The 26,762-nt window shown below is 41.7% G+C and overlaps 1 protein-coding gene across 4 annotated transcripts in view; it reads right to left on the reverse strand.

Moving 5' to 3' along the window:
• AFF3 (ALF transcription elongation factor 3) overlaps positions 1–26,762 on the reverse strand; it is a 330,573-nt gene that overhangs the window by 20,045 nt on the left and 283,766 nt on the right. For all 4 annotated transcript variants that reach the window (XM_072336759.1, XM_072336749.1, XM_072336732.1 and 1 more), the window contains 5 exons: positions 22,041–23,093; positions 19,470–19,594; positions 16,005–16,206; positions 13,674–13,801; positions 1,158–1,221 (listed from right to left, as the gene is read on the reverse strand). In XM_072336759.1, coding sequence (XP_072192860.1) covers positions 1,158–1,221; positions 13,674–13,801; positions 16,005–16,206; positions 19,470–19,594; positions 22,041–23,093 — 1,572 coding nt within the window. The remainder of the gene's footprint in view (positions 1–1,157; positions 1,222–13,673; positions 13,802–16,004; positions 16,207–19,469; positions 19,595–22,040; positions 23,094–26,762) is intronic.

Genomic DNA, 26,762 nt, shown 5'->3' on the forward strand with positions numbered 1-26,762 from the left:
AATTTCCTTTGCATATTAAGTGATTTTTTTTTCTTTTTTTCTTTTCCATTTTGTTTAAAGCAACACGCTAAAACGCACCATTTGTACTTTTCCACAATATTTTCTGATTTATGACTCTCTTTAATATGGAACTGAATAAACCATGGAAATTTGTGCTAATAAACTCAGCTAGAGTGTAAAACTGCGTGTTAGTGTCCTAAATTAAGGGCCTGCTATGGCTTCCTTGGCCATTTTACAATCTGCACAGCTAAGGAAAAGAGATGAAGGAAGAGGGACTGTGAGCTACCTTTCTTCTTTCCTGCTCCTGTGACCACAATGTGTCTGTCAAGCAGGGCAAGGCAGGACTGCAGCTACTTCTACTAGCAAGACAGCCATGCTCATGCTGAGTCCCAACCCTTATACTGCATTTGCCATACCGGAGGCTGGCGTTCCAAAGCTGTGCTGGCTTATTCACTGAGCTGGACTAACACAGGTTAGGAGAAAGGTAAGAGATGGTGAAGTGGAGCTTTCCTGGTGCACCATGTGCTTCATAGTACCCTGCTGTTTGGAAAGATGAGGATTCCTTCAGCTCTCCATAAAGCCCCAGCTCTGCCTTTCTCAAGAAGGTCTTATTGGCTACTAGACACATCAAAGCTGGAGACATGAACCTGTTTGTTGCAACATTCCTGTGTGTGAAACATGTTCCTGCAGGGTTAAATGGATTCCTAGTGCTGCTGGTTGACTTACAAAGGGCTTTTCATGAAAGGAAGATCCTTTTGGCACTGGAGAGCCAAAACTTTTCAACAAAAGGGCAGATTCCCTTAGCACCAGACCAACCTGGACTAAGCCGAGCCAGCTTGTTAAACTGAAAAGAAAGGTATGTGGATACACATAGTACAGCATCAAACTATATAATCTCTATTACTACAGTTGCTAATTAAAGCACAGGGATAAATGGAAATTTTTATTTATCCAAGCCTTTATCTCAGTAAGTCATTATTTGTTAAGTCATAGTTTATTGGGCTATGAACATTTGATTATATAAACATTTCTTAATTTAACAAGCCTAGCCATCCTTATAATAGATTTTATAATTACCCCAGCAATACCGCACTGATGAAGAAACTGCATTACAAAAATAATTTGGAGCAACATAACTGGAAAGAAAATATTCTCACCATCGCATCTGCTTTATGTTTCTTCCGTTTAGCTTCCTGCATAAAGTAATCTGCATTGCGTGGCCTACCAGGGGAAAATAAGAAGACACTTTATTATTTTCTGAAGTGCAGAATATTTTCAGGTTATTTTTCCCTTATTTTAAACCTGATTTGCAAACATTCTTGATGAAGAAAATACACTTATCATGTAACCATGCATCTTATATTTTCAAATTGCTGCCTGTGGAGACAATAGCGTTTATGGCTGTTCTCATTCTTTAGAAGTCAGTGATTCAAAGCAAAAAAAAAAAAAAAAAAAAAAAAAAAAGCGAATAAAATGTATTTTTATGGATTGTGTAAACTGCTTCCCAAATTAGTGCAGTTTTGATCTACCAAATGGATGCAAGCATTAAGCGGAACAAATTGTTCCATCTTATTCTCTCCCTTGTGTTTGCGTACCTCACTTTCTACTCCTCCCTGTATACTGCCACTTGCTTTGGCTTCTACTTCTTTACAAAACAAGTGTGTTTAATCTCTCCACCTCAAAAATTCACACTGAATCTGCTTGCCTCCACCTCATCCCCCTTCTCCTTATCTGTAAGCACACTGAGAGTGCTATTTGCTTTTGCTGCCTGGAGTTCATCTGTGACATGGTGCTGGGCTGCCAGCAGCATGCCACTGGCGTTACTTGTGTCAAATTCTCCATTGATTTCTCCTCAAATAGATCTCAGAGACTCCATTCCATCCTTAACCTACCTGACCTACTGACTGCAGGGCACAAATTCAGTTGCTGTCTCTGTGCTGAAATTCACAAGACCATTTCTGATCCAGACTAATCCACTTCTGTTCAAACTGAAAACACAAAGTGCTGCCTCCCTGGCAGTGCTTGGTGACCAATTCACTGAGCCCTTGCAGCTGAAACAGGTTTCTTCATCTTCTCCCTAATGCACTTTTCTCAATGGAGGGAAGCCACTTGCTGTGTCATTTTAGTGCGTAACACAGCATCTTCAGTTCTCAAAATAGTCTTCATACGTCCTGACCACGAAGATTCCTCCAGTCTCATATGTGTGAGACATGACCTTCCTCCTTCTACTCAGCTAAAACATGTCCAGGTTCATCTCAGCACATATTGAAGTTACTTCCATATTCTTATCACTCTCAGAAGTTTCTCCTTGCAAAACTGTTCTCTTAGAACTGCTTTGAGTCATCCTAATATATATATCACAGAATCACAGAATTGTAGGGGTTGGAAGGGACCTCTAGAGATCATCGAGTCCAACCCCCCTGCCAAAGCAGGCTCCCTACACCACGTCGCACAGGTAGGCGTCCAGGCGGGTCCTGAATATCTCCAGAGAAGGAGACTCCACCACCTCCCTGGGCAGCCTGTTCCAGTGCTCCGTCACCCTCACCGTAAAGAAGTTCTTGCGCACATTCGTGCGGAACTTCCTATGCTGAAGTTTCAGCCCATTTCCCCTAGTCCTGTCCCCACGCACTACTGAAAACAGACCATATATACAGACCATATATACATATAATTTGGATTTCTCAGAATGTTCGTTAAAAAAAAAAAGTATGAGTCAGAGAAGATATAGATCTAAAAACTGAAGTCAATGTATGAGACAAAAACTTGCTGAAAACAGTAAGAACACTTTCAAATCCACAACAGATCATGGGAACAAGGTGGAGCCTCTTGACAACCATATCTACTTCCTTGAATCAGTAAGGCCATTTGCCACTGCATCTGCTTGTCAGTTCCCTTCTTTCACGCACACAGTTTCAAGGAGATTTAATTCTCTCACAGAAGGTTAGTCATAACTCTTATTTTGAAGGCTAAATATCATCAGAGAGAAATAAAATTTGGAGTCTGAGTAATTTTGAATGACGTCTGTCCTAGAAAGTTTGATGACACACAGAAAAATAGTTCATTTGTTCCATTTTTAAAATGTTCTTCCTCAGAGTGGCATTTTTCCCCAACTCCCCAGCAGAAAGAAGACTATAGACAGGTTTCTGTCCCAGCATCCCGTAACCTACTGTAGCTGCCAATACTTTCTGTACCCAGCAGGATGCTAACATTATCTTGACAACACAAACCATCCGGATTTGGTTTTGGTCAGTTACAGAATCATAGAATCACAAGGTTGGAAAGGACCTACAAGATCATCTAGTCCAACCGTCCTCCTGTCACCATTACTACCCACTAGACTACTAAACCATCTCTCGTAGCTCCTCATCCAGACACCTCCTGAACACTGTGAGGGACGGTGACTTCACCCCCTCCCTGTGCAGCCATTCCAGTGCCTGACCACTCTTTGAGAGAAACTTTTTTTCCTTATATCTAATCTAAACCTCCTCTCGTACAACTTGTGCCATTTCCTTGGGTCCTACCTGTTTCTGGGGAGAAAAGGCTGACCCCTTCCTCTTCACAACTTCCCTTCAGGAAGTTGTAGAGTGTAATGAGGTCTCCCCTGAGCCTCTGCTTCTCCAGACTGAGCAATCCCAGCTCCCTCAGCCACTTCTCCTAAGACTTGTGCTTCAGACCCCTCACCACTTTTATTGCCTTTCTCTGGACACGTTCCATGGCCTCAGTGTCTTCCTTGTAGTGAGGGGCCCAAAACTGAACACAGTAGTCAAGTACTTATGAAGTATTGGACACGAAACAGTGTTAGCTCAATGGGGAAAACCATGTTTTCACAATGATTGAAAGACTTTTCAAAATCTCAATGTCCTGTCTATCTTAGTCTTGTGCTATAACCTAGTTAGGATTGTTTACTCTGAAGTGACAAAAAACAAAGCAAAGCAGAGCATATCAGCAATGCGGTGGTCTTAGCATGATCAAAGTGATGAACTTTTGCATGATCCTTTCAAATTCTGGTCATTCAAATATGTTCTTTGCAATATACCCTCCCATGTGACACCCAAAACCATCTGTATAATTTGCTTGTTTGAAGCACGGAAAGGAGCTGCAAAAACCAAGCGAGATAACACAATGTAATTATGGTCTACTCATAAATAACACAATTGTAGAATGTTTTTCAACACGTAGCAGGATTTATTCTCCAGAGTTATGTTCAGCAGCTGAAAGCATCGGCAGGAGGTAGTACATTACTGAACCAAGAGGGCCCTGCTCTGGGGTAGCTAACCAGAATGCAATGTGTGAAAATCAAAGTCATCAGTTTCTACTGAAGCCAGCTGTTTTGGGGGAACGCCTAAAATAAAGATGAAGCTATTAAAATGTAACAGTTACGCACAGTATATATATCCACAATGTGGATGCCTAGATACTTGCATGGGAAAAATACAGGATTGATATACAAATCTGAGGATGCCTTACAGAAATCAAGATTCATTAGGAAAAAAAATACATTGAGTTTGTTTTCTTCCAATATTTGTTCAAAAGCGTTAATAAACATGACACGTCAAATTCTGATCTGTTAATAGTATCCATGCAATACTGTTCTTCAATGGATCACTACATGTTAATAAGCTTTCAATTCAGATTACAAGCGTACATGCTAGATGAAACTGAAAGCTGAAAAGTTCTATAGATCTAATGCATGTTTGCACTCATGGCACAGATTGCTTACATCATTTCTGAAACAAAATAGGGATGTACTTGAATTTAGTTGTGGGCTTTTTTTTGTTTTAAATGAGAATGAAAAGATTAAAATTCAGTTTTGTTTAGTCTCCCTAGATCCCCACTGTTACACATGGAAAGCTGTCCTTTTAAATCCAGTATAAATTATTATCCAGTGTAAATTATTATGCCATGAAGTGAAGAAATAGACAGTGGGTCGGTAAAGAAGAAGACAGTAGGCTACCTCAGCTCATGGACATATGAAGACACATGAGAAAGCTGAAGTATAAATTAATTACTCAGAATTGCCTACTGTGTATGTCACATCTACAAGGTTCATAAAATATTCTATTAATCACAGTCTGATCTTACAGACCTGCAAGTTACAGTGACTGAGAACATGTATTTCTTACTAACTTCATGGTTCATCCAAATTTCATCTGTCACTTGGCCCCTTTGATGAAACTGGTGAAAACTTTAGATTGGAGAATTTGCAGGTAATCTCACTGCATCGTAATTTCAGGTACTGTATATTCTTGTTGAGAGGTATCTTGAAGAGAAGAAAATCTGTTTCCTCACACCGGAGATACAGAAAGTTCTATAGCTGAACTCCTTTTCAGGTCTTAGGTTAAAGTTTGCAATCCTTCTGCGGATTGCAGCCTTGCTAAAACCTGAAAAGCCTTTCTACAGAGTTAAATTGGTACCAGGCTACTGGTGGAACTGGATAGGATGTAAGTGGTATAAGAAACACTGGAGTCTCTTTGTTAGGCTAAAAATGTTACTGATTGTGAATGTAAACCTCGCGGAAAGATATTCCCTGACTTCTAGTTTTCAGACAATTGAGTCAGATTCTCCTATGTCATTTACAACTGTCTGTATCAAGTGGTGTCAGCACTGTCACTCCAGATTGACAGACAGGATCCAGGCCTCTCTCTTTTTTTTTTTTTTTTCTTAGGTAAAAATATATAAAAAGAAGTTTGACTTCAAATTAACAGGTACAAACAAGTGTTTTATCTCTATTAATAATCTCGACTGCACAAGGAACTCTTTTGTTTCTGAATATCTGATTGTTGGTACTTGTAGAAATATGGTCCTCTTCAACAAAGCCAAAAAAGAGTTCTAATACACTGCTCTAATGCCTCTCATATATCTCTCTGAAAGGCAAGAGAAAGAGAGTCAAGCATCAGTGCCAACTAAGTCAGGCTGCTGGTGAATTCTCCCCAGGATCAAGTGTCATTATGTGAAACTGGCTGCTCTCGAGGAGAATTTACCCTACTCTGTTGATTGGGGAAAGCAATCAAGTACCGCTGGAACCGGTTCAATGCATTCTCAGTCAACACTAGCCAGTCACCTAGGCACTGCAACAGAATCCAGCCTTTTACAGAATAAACCCCCATGGCTAGATCTGATAGTACAAACAAGGCCAGGCTTCCTTTTCAACAGTGGTATTCAAACCATTTATGACTTTGACAAGGGCAGCCTCAGTAGCATGTCTGTGGCTGAAGCAAGGATGAGATTTATCAAACAATCTGCTACTGTCCAGAATTCCTCTCACTGGCACAGCCACCACTTTCTCTGGGAGCTTGTCGAAAACCAGCAGGAAATACAGCATTTCCATCACTTGTTATGTTGCACAGGATCCCAGCGTGAGGTGAGATGGCTGTGGGCATGGTAATTACTCCCCTTGCAGAAGCAGCCTTTTAGAATTTCCGGGCTGTTGAGTTCCTAAGAGTGTGTTTACCCAGGTAAAATGCTTGAGTGTGTATGTCTCTCCCCCCACATCCTATTTAGCTGTATGCCATTACAGTGCATCTCTACCACCTTTGTCTTCCGATACCTTCTCTGAATTTAATTTACTCCAGTTTAGCAGATAATTGCAAAAATGTAAACTCATGCAGTAAAAAAAAAGGGAAGAGAATCAAAGTGCATCAATAGAAGCTTTACTTCGTGCAGTAATTTATCAGCATCTTCTGCAACATAATCTCCTCAAAACTCAGTGCAACTGCTGGTATTTACAGAGTACAGTACAGCTTAGACTCCAATATACAATTTTAATTATAACTGCATTCAAAAGCACATTTTTCATCTAATTTTTGTATCTTATATGAACTAAATACTAAACTACAGCATTTTCTGCTTCATTTACATAATCCTCCACTTGAACATTATTTCTTACTGTGGTATAGTGCTTTATGAGGATACATTAAAAAAAAACTAATAAAAGTTCAATTAAACATCATAAATGTAGCCAAGTGCATATTTTAATACTCTTCAGAGATAATGTTGCTGAAGTGTTATAAAAAACCAAACTAGGGCTTCCTTAGTGTGCAACAATTGCACATAATAAAAGCAGCTTAAATCATAATTCTAAATATAGGAGCAGTTTTACCACTTAAGTAATCCAGACCCTAAAAGGTAGGAGTGCTGGAAGGGAGGAGAAGAGCAGAATGAACCACATTAGAATTTGATCAGAGCTAGAGGCAAACCAGAAGAAATGGTCATAGCCAGGGTCAGCCCATGCCCAGTTTTGAATTTGTGCCAGTAATCCACAACCCCTAAATACAAGAAGAGAAGGTGATCCTGTAAGGACAAGATAACAAGGTGAAGTAAAATGTCAGCGTATACAGGCCTGTCTATTTGTTGTTTCAGACAGGGACACACTGGGAAATATACCAGGATCACTTCTGATACATTGTGTCATAGATAAGGATAGTCATCCTGGGGGTAAACAATGGGGCTAAAGCTGGGAAGCAGGTATTAATGTACAAAATAGCATCCCACCCTAATGCATTGTGGCCATCCCACAACTCAAAATAAATCATGCTTAACTGCTGTTCCTGGGATGGCACATGGCGTGGAGGACAGCCTATGGTACTGTTTGAGACAGGTATTTGGTTATGGAAGTCTCTTGCTCACTATGGCAGAATCAGCATGTTTGGAAAGTTCAACACAGGAGCATAATTTCAGAGAGGGCAGGAAAGGTATTGGCTACCCATTTAAATGCTTGTGCTATAGGCATTTCAGAAAGACAGGAACAAAGGATCTGATTGGAGTCAGGCCAAATGTAAGGAAAAATTTACTCAATCACACAGCTACACAACTGCTATCTTGATGGGTTTAGTATAACGACGTCAATAGCTCAGATTAGATGAACAGATGAATAGTTCAGATATCTAGAGAGCGAATTTCTGTTGCAAAAAAAAATAGCAGCTAATATTAAAGAATGGCTTCTAATTTAAATGAAGAAACACGCAATAAGTAGAGGTTCTTATTTCTGCAAAAATGCAAAATTCCCCAAACTAATAATGTCAGTTTAGTGAAATACCAGAGATGAAGAGAGTCAAAATCCGCTACAAATTCCCAGACATGACCCGGATTCATGACTTAAAAATACTCATGTGAAATCAATACCTAGACTAAAATGTGCAAGGGCAGAGTGTGTATGTAAAGAGGGAGGAAGGAAAAAGGTATTAACAACAGGCACTTGAGCTCCCATGTTAAAAACAGAGGAAGAAATCTTTACATCCTTGCAGTTAAACTACAGCTGTGCCTCTTTTCTTGTATGTCAGATAAATATTATGAAACTAATGTCAGTAGAAGCTGAGGGAAACACTTAAGAGTCAAACTGTGGGAGAGAGGGTAGGACCACAGCTACCCAGGCTTACATTGTTTTAATAAGCCAGGCAATACGCCCTGAATTCCCAAGAGGCAACTGCAAACCAAAGGCAGAAAGATACTTCTGTGAGAGGAAGTACCTGGCAGCCAACTCTGATGATTCCAGCGCTGATGAGTGAGGTGTGGGTGAAATTGATGAGTGACAGTACGTGTGAAACCTTGGCTCCATCTGCGCTAGCGAAATAAGCAGAACAAGGATACCAGCTCTATCACTGGATCATCCATGCTGTTTGATGGCTAATACTCTCCTTGGCATAGTTTTGAGCTTTCTCCCAAACAATGCCTGGGCACAGCTGGAGGACAGCACATGCCAAGGGCTGTTCTCAGGAGGCAGTGAGTGTTCTTTGTTTAGAGGAGTGAAGACAGTTCAGTCATAAAAACACAGTGCTGGACTACTTGCCCACAGGGAGTGGAAGGGCATGGATGTAGCCTGTAAACTCAAATGAAGTCTGCAGTTCTGGATTTTCTTTGGGACTAGGGAATAATGGCTATAAATCCTTTATCCCATGAGAATCTCCTGCTGGAGTTGTTTAAACATTCACTTCCCATCAAAACAGGCTCTTAAAAATGGGGAAGGTGGTTGTACAGAGAACAGGAAATGCAATTATTTAATCACAGAAGCAGTGTATGCAATGTAGGAACTCAATGTTATTTTCTCATTGGCAGCATAAGAAAATACAGTGCCACAAGTTAAAAGGAGGGATAAAATGGAATGGTCAGATGAAGTCTTGAAATTGCCCAAAGACAAGAAATTGAGAACGTTTCAAAGTAAGCATATGAATTTGTGACAAACTTGGTATAGCAGACATTGGTTTATCTGACAGCTAATTGTTTAGGTGGCGGATGAGAAGAGTCTTTTCCTTAAACGTGTTCCTGGGGGTGTGCTCAGCACTCTGGAAGTCTTTCCAAATACTTCAGAAGACCAGCATTCACAGAATCACAGAATCACAGAATTGTAGGGTTGGAAGGGACCTCTAGAGATCATTGAGTCCAACCCCCTGCCAAAGCAGGCTCCCTACACCAGGTCGCACAGGTAGGCGTCCAGGCGGGTCTTGAATATCTCCAGAGAAGGAGACTCCACAACCCCCCTGGGCAGCCTGTTCCAGTGCTCCGTCACCCTCACCGTAAAGAAGTTCTTGCGCACATTCGTGTGGAACTTCCTATGCTGAAGTTTCAGCCCATTGCCCCTAGTCCTGTCCCCACGCACTACTGAAAAGAGACCAGCCTCGCCACTATGGCTCCCACACTTCAGGTATTTATAAACCTGGATCAAGTCCCCTCTCAGCCTTCTTTTCTCAAGGCTAAAAGGACCCAGTTCCCTAAGTCTTTCCTCATAGGGGAGATGCTCCAGGCCCTTCACCATCTTTGTGGCCCTCCGCTGGACTCTTTCCAAGAGATCCCTGTCTTTTTTGTACTTATTCTTTGAGGAATTTTGATCAAGGTGAAGCAAGCTGGCTTCCACTGGTTATGTAACAACCCAAGAGCACAATTTCCTTTCCACACTGAGAAAGAACATGGAAAAAGACTGAAGAGACTTGGGGTCCAAGCCAAAACTAAGAGATGCGGTAAGATGCGGTAAGAAGTAAGAAGTTATCACTTCAGCTTTTTATGAGCTTTATGCATGACACCTTTACAGCTAGAATATTTCCTGGATGTATGGTTTATCTATAGATGGGAATAGTGTCTCACTGTAGGACACGTTCCTAAAGCTGGGACAATATCAAGCTGCTGGGTGTACGTACCACCTGAATCCATGGAAAGAAAATTCAACAAAATATAATAATAATAAAAATTTTTGGGAAAAAAAAAAAAAAAGTGGAAGGTGTATTACTTTGATCCCAAAAGGCCAGAAAAATAAAAAGAGAAGATACAGAGAAGAGAAAAAACAAGCAAACCACACACAAAGTTTGAAAGGGTAAGCCACAGCGCAAGTAAGAAAAGAAATAAGCCCAAGGAACAAGTTCTGATGTAGCCATAAGGAGAACTGGGAAGCAGAGTGTGCTCTGCTCTTTTTGTACCACACATGCAGTGTTTGGAGGTGGTGTGAGACTGTGCCCTCGGGCACCCACAGCATGTCTGTGCTTATCACTTCAAGGACAACAGACTTCATTTCTAAATGCAGTTATTGGGAATTCTATCATTCAGTGAAATTACAGCAGGACTGAATTTGGCTTGAAGCATTACGATGTAGCTTTTAAAATGTTCTCTTCATAGAGTCAGAAATGACCAAAAATCCAGGAAATCTTGTTAAGAATTAATACTGGGAGCAACGTGGATGCTGTTTATACGTGTGCCACGCTGGATACCTCGAAGCACATTCAGAGCAGGCAGTAAACAATGGCAGATCAAGAAAAGCAGTATTTTGCCTGCCTTTTGAAGACTCTTAGCTATATTTACTTTTATATTTTGATGCATGTGTGTACAGCACTCTGCCAAGCAAGATATACTTTTTATTGACCTACTTGTGTTCCAATTTATTGCTAGTGACAGCTGTTGTCAATGATCTGGAGAAAATAAATTGAGACTAAAGCAGAGATGCTGATTGGTCAAAAAAATTATTGTTTCAAATCGAATAAAAGAGATTTAGTCTTCAAACTACAGAGTCTGATTAAAATGAAGACTTTAAAGCCATTGCTAGATTACAGTAATTCCAAACTTCATGGATTATGAGATGAAATACTTCATAGGCATCATTTTGAACAAAATGCTGCCATTAGGATTACTACGTGACTTTAGATACACAGTACTGCATTTCTTCAAATCCTCTGCTGTGGTACTATAAGGATTTGAAAGACATTGGCTGCCATGTTTAATTCGATCCTTTTAACATGAGTCAAATCTGTTGACATCTTACATTTGCAGTCAGTCCAATCTGCTGCATTTCAGTGACTTCTTTACATGGTAAATTCAGGATCAAGATCTAGAATAGCTGGTATTTGGTGGTGTTTCCTAGATACAGCTTGTGGATGACAGCTGTAGTACAGAAAAGTCTCCCTCCACTAAGCACAACAGGCATTTAGACATATGTGTTTTTTAAGGGCAAATTAAGACATATTTAACTTCTGTGTTTTATCTTATTTGGCGTTTTAGATTTTATTTTATTTTTTTAGTGGGCTGCAAATTGCTTGGGGACATTCTACACATAAGGCACTATACACCAACAGTTTTATTGTATCTTTCCCTGAAAAGGTGAAACAGTTGTACTGAAGATTCCTGCCAGAGAAATCACACGTATCACTAATGGAGAAAGCAAGTGATAAAAGCCTCTTAGATGACAGAGATGGTGAGAAAAAGCAGGTTTCTTACTACAAAATTGTAGAGGGAAAATACACAAAATGGTCCCCCAGTTTTTTTTTGTCAGCATCTTGATGGAGAATCAGATGAAGACAGATACAATAGTTCTATTGTAGGTGTTTCTGACTGTATTTTTTCTAATCCAAACAGATGAGCACATCCTACATTTTGACTTTTATAAGGTATACTGATACATTTTTGCCATGTATGTACATGTTTAAGGTGCAGAAAAATGGAACAGTCGCAAGTAAATCACAGATGATTCAAGTATTTCAAGAGATGTGAAGACTTACGTAGTGCTTCTAAGCAGCCTCAAATTTCCTCAATGGAAATCACTGAATAAATGTCTTGAAAATTTTGAAAAATAGCATGGAGGGAAATGAAGGAGGAACAAAAATGAGGATATATACACAGGGGAGAGTTTTCTCCAAAAGGAGCAGTAAGAATGATTAGGTTTATTGAATTTACATCTCTTCATGACTTCCAGGAATGTACACAGAAATTAATCTCACCAGCCTTCTCTTCTTGACAGACAACAATACAGTTACATCATTTTAAAGTCTGTGGGAATTACTTATATGTTATAGCAGGAAACCTGGATTCTCCTGATGAGATACTGCCACCCCTCTAGTTGTCTCTAAGACTCGGTTCATGTAAACCAACATGACAATTACTACAATTATTAGTAGTAATATTTATCAAAATCTCCATTCTGGTAGAAAACAGGGCTGTTTTCTTAGGGTTTCCCTAGGTAAATAAGTGCAAGTGATGTTACTGGTGTAATTCTGGGAGTACAAAAGGTGTGTCAAGGTTGCACAGCTTATGAAGCTGTATATGCTGCAGGCAGTCTGAGACATAGCTTGAACAGAATTTCTTCTGCACTGGACAGAAAAGTCAGTATTTTAATTCCAGAATATTATTTATAAAAAATAAAATAATAGTAATAAAGAAAAGTGGGTTTTCTTGATATTAAGGTTCCAACCTTCAGTTTTACCCTCAACTAAGTGATACCATATCCTACACAATTGTGGGAAATGAACCAGCAGTTTTAATCTACCAAAATGGAAGTGAAGGCAATTACAAGCTCAAAGCTCAAATTATTTTCAGAAAGGGCAGGTATCCCTCCAGATATTCATGCGAGCCACTGCTGCTTGCTTCTTTCTCTTCCTTTGTGACATCTTTTTCTGAGCAGCAGTAGCAACAAGTGAAGCAGCTGTCAAGGTCTGTGGATACAAGGCTCCCATCTGTCCTCTCTCCTTGTTCCAAAGAACACACAAAAAGGGAGTCCCTCTTGCCCTGCCTTGATATGAATATGTATATGTCTGTAGTCAGAGATGTGCAGAATTAATGCTGAAGCACTAATAGGGCCTCCCCTTTATGGCCCTGACATGTCCCACGTGGGTGTTTCTATTCAGCTCATTGGCCAAATAAATCCATTTAAGCTCAGGTCTGAATCTTCACTCCCTACCCAAGCTTGCTGTAGGTGTGCCTGTGTCTTCAGCCCTGTCACAGAGGTGCTTGTGCCAGGCCATGGCACAGCTCTGAGGCTTTCCTTCTGGTTTGACCTCAGATCCACCTCATCACTATGCACACCTGGCAGCCAGTGGACTCTGTCTGACCCTGTTTATCCTCACCAGACCTGATCCTGATCTGACTTCCTGGCTTGACCTTGGACCTGCCTCATCACCTTGTTTCGTGTTTCTGTGTCTGGATTCCCTGCAGGCATAGCCCCCACTCTGCCAGCCATCTTCTGTCCTTCTGCTCCTGGCCCCCCATCCCTTAGGGAACAGCAAGTCCTTACTGCTTCCTGATGATCGGAGGCTTAATTTATGATGATAAATGAAATACTTCATAAACTATGTCTCATTCATTGTTCAATGTACAGTATTACTATAATAACAATGGCCATATATCAGCTCCACATAAACAAACTGTAATTTCCTTAATGCAAAAAGCTGCATTACTTACTTTATTTTAAAGTTATCTGTACTTACATGTCATCAAAGATAAGCTTTGTCCTTCTGCAGTCCCTGGGTGCGCTGGACAGAGGTGACCAAGGCTCTGTTTGGGTCTGGGGCTTATTGCAGAGAAGAACATTTTCTGAATTGGTGTGAACTGCTTTCTAGACAACAAACAGCATGGAAGACATTGAGCTTTTAACTTCAAAAAAGCAACGATTAAACCTCAGATAGTCTTTGCATTGTGTAAACTGCCAGTTAGTTTTCCTATTTCAGCAGGCAAGATGTGTAACTGTGACTGGCAGCCACCAATTCATAGATACTGCTCAGAGCACTGAGTTTTGATGTGACACACAGACAAAATGGAGCTGAACTATCAGTCATCATCAAAACACTCTGCAACAAAGTGAGTGAAATTATGGAATAATGGATCAGTTTGGTCATTCAGAAGATCAAGTTAAATCTCCAGTCTTTAACTTCCAAACCAGCATTGTGCCTTGCCCCAGGAAAGCAAGGCAAACCCCAGTTTGCCCTCGGCTTATAGCCACTGTCAGAAAACATTACCACTTCTCCTTCAGGTAAAGGATGGAAATTTAATAGGGAAATACATAGAAAGTTAAAATGGATGAAGACTACTTCCTCACTTAGGATCCCTGACAGAGATTCAAGAGACCACTTGGGCACACCACCTAGACACCCCATGAAGGGAAGAGACAAAACAAAGCTATGTTTAACATTTATAGTTCATGAGCTCTCATATTCCGTACGGCACATCCAGATCAGTTCAGACGGCTAAAGTTTTCAGATGAGTAATCAGATACATAAGAATTTTATTGCAAAGGTTTTTAAAATGTTGACCAAATGGTGCATTGCTGGGCTATGCAGAAAATCTCAGTGAAAATCATTTGCTGAGGGTGTGGATCATAAAGCAATCACCTTCTACTTTTGATTACCAGCACATTTGCCTGTGAAGAAATTGACATTGTTTTCAGGATATCCTGTGAAGACTCATATCATTATGATTTTGAATGGGTTATAAACCTCTACACTTATGTTTTAGAAGTTAAAAAGTCTAAAATGTTACATCTAATCCACGAAAAGATAAATCTACCACTGCTATGCATTAAAATGTCTTTTAACTTGAAGGGCGTAACTAATGACAACTTATCTTTTGAATATGTCTAAAATTATGTTTACTACTCCCCTCTTCACTCTTTAAAAAAAAAATAAATAAATACAATTAAGTATATACATAGGTCTTTATGGGCTAGCTATCCTCACCGGTCAATTATCCCTACAGCAAAAGCAGCTGGAAGAGACCACTGGTACAACTCAAGTATTCTCGTTTCCTGAAAGCTGCTTAGGCACAAATACTTTGGCTTTTGAAACCTCTTATGTATCAAAGAACGTACCATTCAAAAACAAATACACACTGGATAAAATCTTCTGTAGCAAAGAAAGGAGCATGTGCCTTTCTAGGAGCAGTGCCTCAGCAACTGACTCCAGCAGTGGATAACAATATGAGTATCCAAGTTACTTCTTCTAGGTATTTTACACAAAGCTACAAGAGGCAACATTCTGCCCTTAGTCTTCTAACCACAGTGTCCTGCAGACTGGATGGCAGGATACTATTTGGAGAGGTGAGAGAAATATGAATCCCCTCAACCAGAAGCGCTAACAGACTCTTTAGTCCAGTGTTCTAATCACAGAGCTCATGGATAACTGAAGGGGAACATCCACTTCCCCTCTCTCTGTACTCTGAAGACAGTGGCTAGCCCCCAGTTTAGTAATAAGTCCTTATTTATTACAGAAGTATTAAGTAACACTAAAGGAGGGGTACTCTGGAAACTTTTAGTGTCATTAAGATTCTCTGACAGCATAAATATCTAAATGCCTGGGCTGTGATGGAGCTGAGTTGCAAGACTCATGCTAAGGTGCTCAGTGGTGTCAACAGCAAGCACTAATGTATTAGAAAACTGGTTGGAAGCCACGGAGAGTTACATAAATCCAGGTACACTCATAGGTAGGCGGTGGCTGAGCAGAGGTCTTATACAGTGCACCACATTTCTGGATATGGGGGCCTTGCATTATGCCCAAGAAATACTCCACAGGCCTAAATCCATTAATTCTGGACCACCAGCTTTTACCTTTTGCTTATGTAGCCTTTGTTATTTGTTCAATTTACAGCCAACCTTCTTGCTGTTCTTCTGTGCCTTGCTAAACCCCAAAATATAAAAACCAAACTTACAGAACCGCATTCATTATTACGACTTTTCAGCATAAGATTCTGCAAAGTTATCATAGATTCAATACAAAATGAAAAATATCAAGATGGGGTTTTATATTGTTAACAGCAGTACAACTTACATTGAAGTCTCCGAGATGTGGCTGTGACTGGATTTCACCCTTATGCTTTTTGCTGGAGGAGATGGAAGGTAATAGACTGCTGCCATTAGGTCTGCTGGAGGAAGTTAAATCATCGCTGGAGTATTTGTGTTTTGATGCATCAGAGAGGGGAGAGACGGGTGACCGAAGCACTTTCTCATTTTTATTTATTGGTAGTGCCAAACTGGAAATGGAAATTACAGTAATGGAGTGTCACAAAGCTGGGTTTGAGAAAGGTAAATGTTTTATATATTACCAAAACTTTGAATTTAAAACCTGCTGGCAGTATAAAGTCTATTGGTATCTGGTAACAAGCTTACAGTATTGGGACCAAGAGTTCATTTACAAATTTGTATCATGTTTATCCTCTTTTCCTTCAAGGCAAATTGTAATTCTGGAGTTAATACCAAGTCTGTATCAGAGTGCTCGAAAAAAATATAGAGATAAATGGCCACTTGCTCACCATCTCTTAAGGGATAGCCGGAGATGAAGATTAGACTCTGAAGTATAAGTTTAGGTTATGGAGCCCTATTTCACTATTAGAGGTGACAATTTATAAGCCATGGCAATAAAGCCATACGTGAACTAAAAGAGGAAATGTGTTTAAAGATGACTGGGTTGTCTTTGTGCTCAATGGGCAGCCCTTGGTAGCACTGTTTATTCTGATCTAACACCGATTTTAAAGACAAAGAAAGATAGGCTGGTACTGCAGACAAAAGGAAACATATGCAAACGGTAGCCACAGAGAAATGCGAGCTGATCTATACCGTAAAGAAGAAAGCCATACAACATTTTCAATTTTCATTTATATTAGAGAAGCTTTGGATGAGAAGTCTAACGAGCTATAAAAATATCTCCAAAATAAGTTCTAGATGCACTAATTTAAAGAAAATACCTATCTGGGAATTTTAAAGCCACATGCACAAAACAAGCATTCTTAAGGAGATGGTCTGCATTTAAGACAAGAACTGTGATTAAGGTCAGACAGACAATTTTAACACAATACCTTCCCTTGTCACATTCCCCTTTATTCAGCCTATTACTTTTTATGGACAATTCTCACTTCTTTATGGTTACTGTATCAGACAGTGTACACTTAATGGAATCGCAAAACGGAAAACGGTACAAAATATACTTTATTTCTGCACATCATTTCAGAGAACAGAGCTAATTAAACGTGCTCTTATCATACATTTGTCCATTTATCTGGCACGCCTTTAAAAACCAGCTGTGAGAGAAGCCATGAATCATCAATTCAGAACCCTTCCCGTTTCCCGCAGTGTAGTACTTTTAAAATACAACACAAACTGTTTTGCTTTAAGGACCAAGTGCTGTTTATGAATGAAGGAGTCGGGGTGTGTAAAATGGACAGCTGAGTTGTTCTTTTTCCTCCAAGAAAAATAAGAGCTTTAGGACTATTTTGAATGTGCAGGCTGACGCTGTTATTTCTTTTCCCTTTTTCAAACATAAAACCATGCCTTGGCTAGCCACGTTTATACATCACTGTCAAAGTGTAGGACTACAGCATCGAGGAGAAGCCATGGCTCTTTGGAAGTGTACCCAAGCCTCAAAAGCTTGGCCCTGAGCTTGAGGACTAGCTGCTATTTCTATTTGTGTGGCAGGCCTTTTGCATGGACCCTCACACTTTACTTAAGGCCCACCTACATGTACTGTGAGCAGTCAAACTATAGCATCCCAACCTTGTTATCCTGAGAACCTGTGCAAAACAACATGCAGCACATTCTAGTCTGCTGGGACTTCACAGATAGTGGACCTGATGTAGATGTAAGATATTTAGGGTTATTCTGCCTGCTGTGGTGGCTTTTTGTATCAAAAAAGGCCTTGTTCAGACTGTACATAGGAAGAAAGGTTGTTGTATGATGCTAATGGCTGTAAGTTGTGCCAGAGGAAGTTCAGGTTGGAGATTATGAAAAAAACTATTCTCAGAGGAGTGATGAGGCCCTGGAACTGGCTGCTCAGGGAGGTGTTTAAGAACCATGTGGATGTGGCACTGAGGGATGTGGTTAGTGGGCATGGGAGGGGTGGTCTGGTGGTTGGACTACATGATCTGAGAGGTCTTTTCCAACCTTAATCATTCTACAATTCTACATTAGGCTCTACAACATCAAGCTCTCACATCTGAAGGTGTTTTTGCTCCTCTCTTTGCTACTAGCTATCAGCTGTGCTGACATAACTGTCTGTGCATGACCTACAGTAGCATAAACCACACAAACTTCTGGGAAGCAGCACAGACGAGGGAAGAATTAAGAAGCAAATATTAAAGACTTTCTTTTTTTTTGTATTTATTTCTTTAATGCACAGTTACTATCAGAAGTACTGAACACAATGTTAAACAAAATGCAAATTACTGCCCTGCTTCCTGGAAGCTTGGAGTTAACCCTGTGACACAGAGGGTGGTAATAGGAACGGGGCTGTGTACATTTACACACAGTAAAATAAACTGTCCCATGACCTTTTTTAGCTTTATGAAATGTGGCTTATTCTAAGATAAAGAAATTGAATGCATACTTTTGAATAAGCAGTGTATGAGCTTGTTTTCATCATGATTCCTTGCCAGTGCTAATGACAAGAATTGTTCAGACTCATCAGCAATGTGAACGATAGAAATACTTATTGCAATAAACAGAAATATTCTTTAATTTTAGCAGTCTCGCCCTAATATATATCCTGATGCTGACAGAAGGAAAATGATTATTTTTTGAAATACTGACGACCAGTGTGCACTCAAAATCACGCAGCTGAACTCTAACAAGATGTCTAAGTTTGACCAGACTTCCTCCAGAGGAATTCAGGATGACTGATGTGAAATTGATAGAGGTCCGCATGCACAAACCATGCCAGCATACAGCTAAATATTCACCATCGCTTTCATGCTCTGCATCCTTTCAAAACAGGATAGTTTTAAAGCCTAAGTTCCTTGTCCTAAAATACCTACTAATTACACAGAATGGACTGCTTGTAATCTTGGAAACATCAGATCTCATATGTATTCTGGAACTGAGTATTTCAGGCAGTTTCAATCTAAATACTGTTGACTGATTTAAACTCAGGCATACAGTCAAGAGTCTGAAACTCATAACACTGTAAGGAAAGAGAAGATGGCTGCCCAAGTGAGCCAGCACCTATAAGGTAATGTCCGAGAATGTATCTCAGACAACTGCACTACTCTAGCTATCCTTACTCATTCCATGAGCCTCACACTCGAACTAACAACTCTGCACAATACGATGAAAATGTGAGTATATAAATGTGTCAGGAGCTGCTAAGATGTTCATTAAACCAGAAGAAAGCAGAATGCACTGGGCAATTTTTCAACATAAAATGTTATAATTAAAAAATAACTCGTATTACAGGCAAAAATAACACAGGACATTAAACTGCAACTAGTTGTATGACTTGGTGGTAAATAAGAAGGAAAATGCTTACCTATTTTCATTCATATTGCAGTGATTTGCTGTTGTGATGCTGTGGGCAGAGGCAGCTAATCGTGAAGAACTCTCTCGCTCTAAATGAGTCTTCTTGGTGTCTCTGTACTCTTCCTCATTCTCACACTGAGTAAAGAGAAAAATGACAGTCTTGTAGGTTTTGTGTTTGCTGAACGTCTGAAAGTACTTTGACAAATCAGATGCTGGTTTTCTGACATCCTGATGCTTTCTTTAAGCATCAGGTATGATTAAAGGTAGGTATCTATCAAGGATGAAGGAAGATTGGTTCACGTCTTGAAAAACTAACATTTAAAGAGGCAGTGTGTAGACAAAGGTATAGAATATAAAACTTGAATCATTTCAACCACATTCCCACCTGCACCTTCAGATATTTTTTTCTTTATATTGCCCTCTTTGTACATCTCCTGTGTGTTTTCTCTTGCCTAGTGCTCAACCTCATTCCTCCTCCTTCTCCCTCTCTTTCCTTGGCAGTAATGACCTTCCCTGAATTACTAAATGCAACAGATCAGCAACTGGCTGATGAGTGACTGAAGCCAGTTGGCAAGGAACAGCTTACATACATGTTGCTCAGCTTGCTCCTCCTTCAAACCAGGGTGTGCCATATTCAGGCTGCCTTTTGGGAAGGGCCCTCAGGCGATGTGGTCCCTAGCTGGGGCCACAAAGTGTCTGCAAGAAGTTGGCCCAGACCATGGGCAAAACCACATTAGCAAGCATGTTAACAATTAAGCAAAGCGAACGATTGTGTGCCACTGCTACATCCTGGCCACACCTGGCCTACTCATATGAATGTAGCTCATTCATATGAGCTGCCACTATCTGACTTGGTCTTGCATTCCTTACTGCTTCCTAATGGATCTGTTTTTCCACCTTCTTACAACATCCACATCCCTTACCACTTCTAACTTCTTCCAGTGATGACCAAGTTTTACTTGTGACCTGCTGATTATTCTGTATTTAGTGTTTTGCTGCATGGCAATAACATTTTCTGGTATTCGCTACCATTGTGGCTATTGCCACAGGTTAACATAGCTCATTCTCCACCTGAGTGAGTATCTTACATCCTTTGCCATCTTTACTTTCCCCATTTTCTTTAGATCACGACAGAGGTGGCAATGATAAAGACCTCTTTTTAATGTTGCAGTTATGCCTGATTATCTATTCTTATTAGTCCTATTCTTTAAGTCTTCTGGGAAGGCTTAAGATCAAGTATGGTGTGTTTGCATGGCAGTTATCACAGGGAGGGTCCTATTCCAGGCTGAGGGGCAATTTGGTACTCCAGCAATGCCTTATATTTATTGTTACAATAAAACTTCCAACAACAGCAATGCTTTAAGATAGAAGACAAAAACATAATTTGTGCCAGAGAAAATCAAATTAAGCTTTTCTAGAAGGACTGCATTTATTCTGCTCTTCTATCATATTCTCGTTTCCTTCTGGGTGTATGGGCTGGCAGTATGACAAAGAAATTTCCTATAGCACAGAATGTAAATCTTTTGCTTCTGCCCTGCTTTGACCCGGTCTCCATCACTTTGTATTGTATTGTGCAATTACTTCCATGCTACTTCCTAAAGAAAACGCAGATAGATGCATCTCAAAGCTTAGCAGTAGCTCTACCAGTGGTAGATACTGAAAAAATACTTTCAGGTGCTTAAAAAAAATACACACAAACAAGAATAAAAAATGAAGATAGAAAAAAAAAACAAACAAGGAAGACCACTTTAGATCAATGGTCCCAAGAAATGTGCAGATCAGTCTGCACATGTAGGGTAGCTCAGATGGTGACAGATGACTACACAGTAAAACTGTGCAGAAAATGAGCAGATGGTGATTCCAGTTGAAAGTGACTTCTGGGGTCAGACTGTCACAAACGGAGCGGAAAGCATCCTCAATAGACAGCTGCAGCCTTTGGGTAAAGGGGACTCCCCATCAAGAGAAAGCTGGCACACCTGGTGGTCACAAATGTTCAGAGGAGGTATTGCAGAAGAGTGGATGTGACCAAAAGGCTGTACCCCCAGAGGTGCTGCCTGGGGACAAGGCAGCTCACTGGGCATCCTCTCAGTTCTTACTTTGGTGTGGGAGCCCTGGGGTAAGAGCACGGCAAGCTGCAGAGCTAGGCAAGTCCCCACTGAGCTGGGTTGCCTGCAGGGACTGAGGGACTCAACCCTTGCTGTCAGTGTGAGGGGAAAAAGGTTGCTCCCTTTTTGCAAATATGCAGTGATATTGTGCAGGCTGTGTCGAGACAGCCACTTACATTCCCTATGCCAAACTAAGCAGTGCCTCTAAGAGCTCTCTCTGGTTTTGCAAGAAGCCTCAGGAGAGAAACCTACCCGATTTTGCTTTGACCAAGGCACAAAAAGCCACGTGCCAGCAGCCAACACCATCTCCAAGGGCCAGGCGTTTCATTGCCCTGGAGACTTTGCTGTCGCTCTGTGGTGAGCAGAGCTGAGGCCTGGCGAGGGGATGCTGCTGAGCAGCAACGCGGGTGTGTGTGACACGGGTTGTGCCCCAATTCCCTGCCCCGAGCTGCCACCCCCACTCCCCCAGAGCTCACCTTGCGTTTCCTTCTAGATTTCGGTAAGCCCTTCTCTGCAGGGAGGTCAGCACTACTACCCTGTGGGATGCTGGCCGCCTGGTTTGTTCCGGCGCTCATTGCCAGCGGCTCTTCAGGCAAACGCTCTGGAATCCTGGACAAAAGAGCCAAGTCAATGTTGACCCACAGTGACTTTACCTCATCACTGTCTTTCAGAGGAGACAGGAGCTCATTCCTACCGAAAGGAACCAGGGTGTAAAACTGTTCCTCCAGCTCCTTTGCTATTTCACTATTAGTCCTGGCATTAATGGAGCCAAAGGCACTGCAGCCGCCGTGGGCTTTGCTGGCGGCTCCCGTCCCCAAGTCCTTGGCATGCGGCTCGGCCCCGGCCGCCGCCTGCGCCTTGGGCAACGGGCGCTCCTCCCGCTCCGACTCGGAGCCCGACTCGGAGGAGGACGACGAGGACGAGGACTCGGTCTCTATGAACTCCTTGGATTTGGGCGCCGTTTTGCTCGGCCCCCGGGCCCGCCGCTTCTCACCGGCCGCGGCCGAGCGGGGCTCCCGGCGGTGCCCCGCTCTGCAGCCCGCGCCGCTGACGCTCGCACCGGGCCGGGCCCTGGGCGCCTCGCCGCCGGCGCCTTCCAGAAAGCCGTGGCTCCCGGCGGGCTCCTCTGCCCCACGGCAGTGGGAGCCGTCTCCGGCGGAGGTCCTCTCGGCTCGCCGCGGTGCCTTCTTCCCCGCTGCCCTCCTGGGCGGCCCGCCGTCAGCGGCGGGGGGTGATTTCTGCCGTCCTCCCTTGCTGCCCGGTGCTTTGTTGGCGGTCCTGGGCCGCGGCCCGTCTCCGACGGTGGCGGCGGTGGAGGCGGCAGCGGTGCGGCTCTCCCCCGCGCGGTGCTCAGCTGGGCCCGGGGCCGGGGTCTTCTCGTCCTCCTGCCGCTCCGCCTTCACGTGGCCGTAGTAGGGGTGGGCTTCTAGGGCCGAGGCGTCGTGGTGGGTCAGGATGGGTGCTTTGTGTGGGGTAACTTTGTTCAGCCACTTGTCCAGCTGCCACTTGTTCGATGAGGGTGGCTCGGGCTGAAAGGGAAGCAGAAGACAATACGCTTAGTAACAAGTCCCGCCGCCCTCACCTGCAGAGCCTCCTCAGGAGCACCAAAACACCAGTGCCACCAAACACCTGTAACACAGGTTTTACCCTTAGCAAGAGGCCACCCCAGCCTCCATTGCACTCCATGGCACCCCATGACTCTGGCTGTGGGTAGGAAAGGTAAAGCTGCCAGGTCAGCAGGCAAGGAGGATGCTCCACACTGCCCATTTGCAGCCTTGGTTCAGCAGCAAGGCTTGGAAATGGGAGGTATGCCCCAGGAGGTGGGATGTTCTTGGTTTCTGGAGGAGGCTGGGAAGGAGGATGGGTTCTATGAGTCAACATTTCTTGGGATGTTTCATACTGCCTTCAGCTTTACTGGGAAACACTCCCGAGATTCCAAACAGAGGAAAATATAATGGGGATAGGAAAAGTGGATATGCAGCATTTGGATAGGAAAAGCAGGATATGGATAGGAAAAGCAGGGATATGACCGAGGCTAACCAAGCAGGAAAGCTAGGTTTGTATATTTTATGTCCTGCACCATCACATTAAATACCATAAGTATATAACAACAATGCAAAGAGGCATACAGTGGGAGGAGGGAGTGCTAACCAGGCTATGCATGTAGTCTGTCTGGTATTGATGCTGTAATCCTGTGAGATCATGCAAACATTTGCTCTGTGGTGGTACTGTCAAGTGCTCATTTGGTAAGTATTGTGTAGCTGTTAGTTCTCCTCTTTGTTCCTGTCACAACATGATCAAGTTATAAGAGAGCATCTAAAATATAATGATGTTTGGACAGTGAAGTGGTGGGATAATTATGATTTCAAATGTAACCACAGCTCAGAAAATGCTATTACTGAACAATGTGCAAGTGTTTTCTAGTGTTTCTTGCACTCAGTAATTTGAATGCAATAGGATGAATAGGAAAGGGGGAAAAAAAAGGTGGAGTGGATGGCCAACCATATTCTAAGCCACATTCTAGCCCAATGTGAAAAACACCCTAATTTCCTAAACTGGAACCAACATTTGGTCAACTACACACTTGCTCATGAAAACTATTGATGCTCTGGAAGAAAGTTTGCTCAGGAGAGAATATCCAGTCCTTAAGAGTATTCAACTTAAAGGCACTTCTATTAAAAGGAGTTGCTTGAATGCAGCACAAGCTTCCTTCATAGCCAAGGGTGCCTTCAGAGTCACCCATGGAAGGCTGTATACACTCTACAGGAAACAAAAGCTCCTAAAATATCAGAACAGCGAGACATTGGGATTCATATGATACAAACACTCCTCTCTCTGAAGTGTCTAATTTACTCATTATCCAGCTAGCCAATACCTACAGGAAGCTTGCTGGATGGCCTTGAGTTTATTTTTTCTTAATCTTACTCCCTAATATCTTACATGATGAATTTCTTTCCAGAGCTGTAAGTCTTGTAAATGGGTGGGAAGCATTTCTCTTGGATGAAGATGTATTTTTAAGACTCTTAACTCTATGTAAAAGAAACTTTTTTTTACTGCTGCTGAGGGTAGGGATGGATGCATTTGGTGCCATACGTTATGCACATACTGGACTTATTACACATATAATGAAAGTTCCATTATATATGGAGGTCTTTGGAGTGTTCAGAAGATGTATTTAACAAAAGCACATACATCAAAAGCACGTGTAAAAAAATACGCCTCTGCCCATAATTATAGGCCAGAATGAGGGCAGCTTGAGAGTTCAAAAAAATCTTCCAGGTTTTCTGTTACATCCCATCCTCTTTGAGTAACTTGTTGTTCTCAAAAGAAGCAGTTCAAGGGATAACAGTAAACCAGCAGAAAACAATGATTAACTGCTGTAGTGTCATAACTTGTCAATACGGCACTTTCCTGCAGTGATGAGGAACAGTGAGTCTGCTGTTCAGGTGGAATAGTTGCACTCCCACCAACTTGTAAGCCAACTACGAAGTCTAATATAACGTATCAAGAATATTGACAACTCTGCTAGTTTTTTCAGGAGCTTCAGGACACTCGTTTTTTCTTAAAGCCACAGCTCTTGAAGCCATGGGCTTAGATGTATACCTATGGTTTATTTAAATAAAAATTCAAGTCCACATGGAAGCTGAAACAAATTTTAAGATGCATCTGCTAAAAGTAAAAAGCATGAAGCCCATAATGTCATAATGCATAAATTCCCCAGGGGGGTGGTTGAGTCGCCGTCCCTGGATGTGTTTAAGAGCCGTTTGGATGTGGTGCTCAGGGATATGATTTAGCAGAGGGTTGTTAGAGTTACAGTACTATGGTTAGGCTGTGGTTGGACTTGATGATCTTCAAGGTCTTTTCCAACCTGGTTAATTCTATGATTCCATGATTCTATGATGATGTAAATTTAAAGAATATAAATTCTGAAAAATCAGAATTCATCTATTTTTTTTTCTCCTCGATATTCTGGGGACCCTGATAGAGTTTAGTCAGTGTACATGAGTGATGCCAGTTCACTTTTGGAAGCAGTTTATTCAGTGGATTGCTCTAACTGAAAAGTACTTTACTTTGAAAAGTACTGTACTTTGAAATCACTTTCAAAAACAATATAACTGGCAAGAGAACAGTCAAGAGGGAAGAACAGACCCAATGAAAAAAAGGATTGGGACAATTCACTTGCAAGGTTTTACCAGTCCACATTACATGCCCAACAGTTATTATTTGTGGTAGGAAATGAAACTCTAATTCTTCAGTCCACATCTCTTCCCTGTATGGGTCACACACATTTCTGTGGAAGAAAAGTTGGTTTGCTTGAAGTGAGATAGCTTCAGCAGTATGTAAGGATGGAAAGGTGTTGAGGGATTTGGTGGCAAAATGGTCTTGCGTAAGAGAAATGTACTGCTCTCAAGGCCTTGACAAGCACTGGGCAGTTTTTACCTGGGGTAAAGCTGGTAATAGCTAGATGCTTGACAGCAGTAGGAGCAATGGTCAGGGGTGAAGCTGACTTGCCATGAACTGTTTTTGTACCAAAAATCTGGGCATGAAAACCCAAATCAGGAAAACTCTATCAGAGCAGGATGGTTCCAGGGACTAATGCACCACAAATTCAGATGTGTTGGGCTTTAGTAAGAAACAGAAGGATGTGATCCACTTATTTAATAACCGTGGTTGGATATATCTGTACAATATAGACAACAATATCTGAGCTAGTCAACAAGTTCCTTCTTCAGTCAGTGGTCTACTCTTGCAGGGTGTGAAATATTTCATCTTGAAATAGGCATCTGAAATAGGTCAGATGAGCTGGGCCCTAAAAAATGTTTGTTCCTCTCCACTGTCTTTAAAGAAGAGGCTGGAGTGATGAACAGATGTAGGTATCTACAGTACAAGTGTCCAAATTTGGGTGGGCTGACTCCCACACAGTATGCCTATTTATCTCAGATGTCTTCTAGGCTACAAATGCAGTCAGAGCCATACATCCAGAAGAAACTTTTGTCAAAACTCATTATCCAGAAAGGCTTTCTGGGGTGAAGGGCTGTTAAACAGTATAAGTGTAATGGGATAACTCTATGCTTGTTATTGAAAAGAGGGAACTAAGGTGTAGCTAGTACTATTGTAAAGTTGAAGCATGACACTCCCTTCATTGAGAGACTGGATTGTCTGTAATGTGCATGTGTTTAACCCATTGTGGGTAAGGA

This window comes from Excalfactoria chinensis, chromosome 1 (assembly GCF_039878825.1).
Source record: "Excalfactoria chinensis isolate bCotChi1 chromosome 1, bCotChi1.hap2, whole genome shotgun sequence".
Classification (NCBI taxonomy): Eukaryota; Metazoa; Chordata; class Aves; order Galliformes; family Phasianidae; genus Excalfactoria; species Excalfactoria chinensis.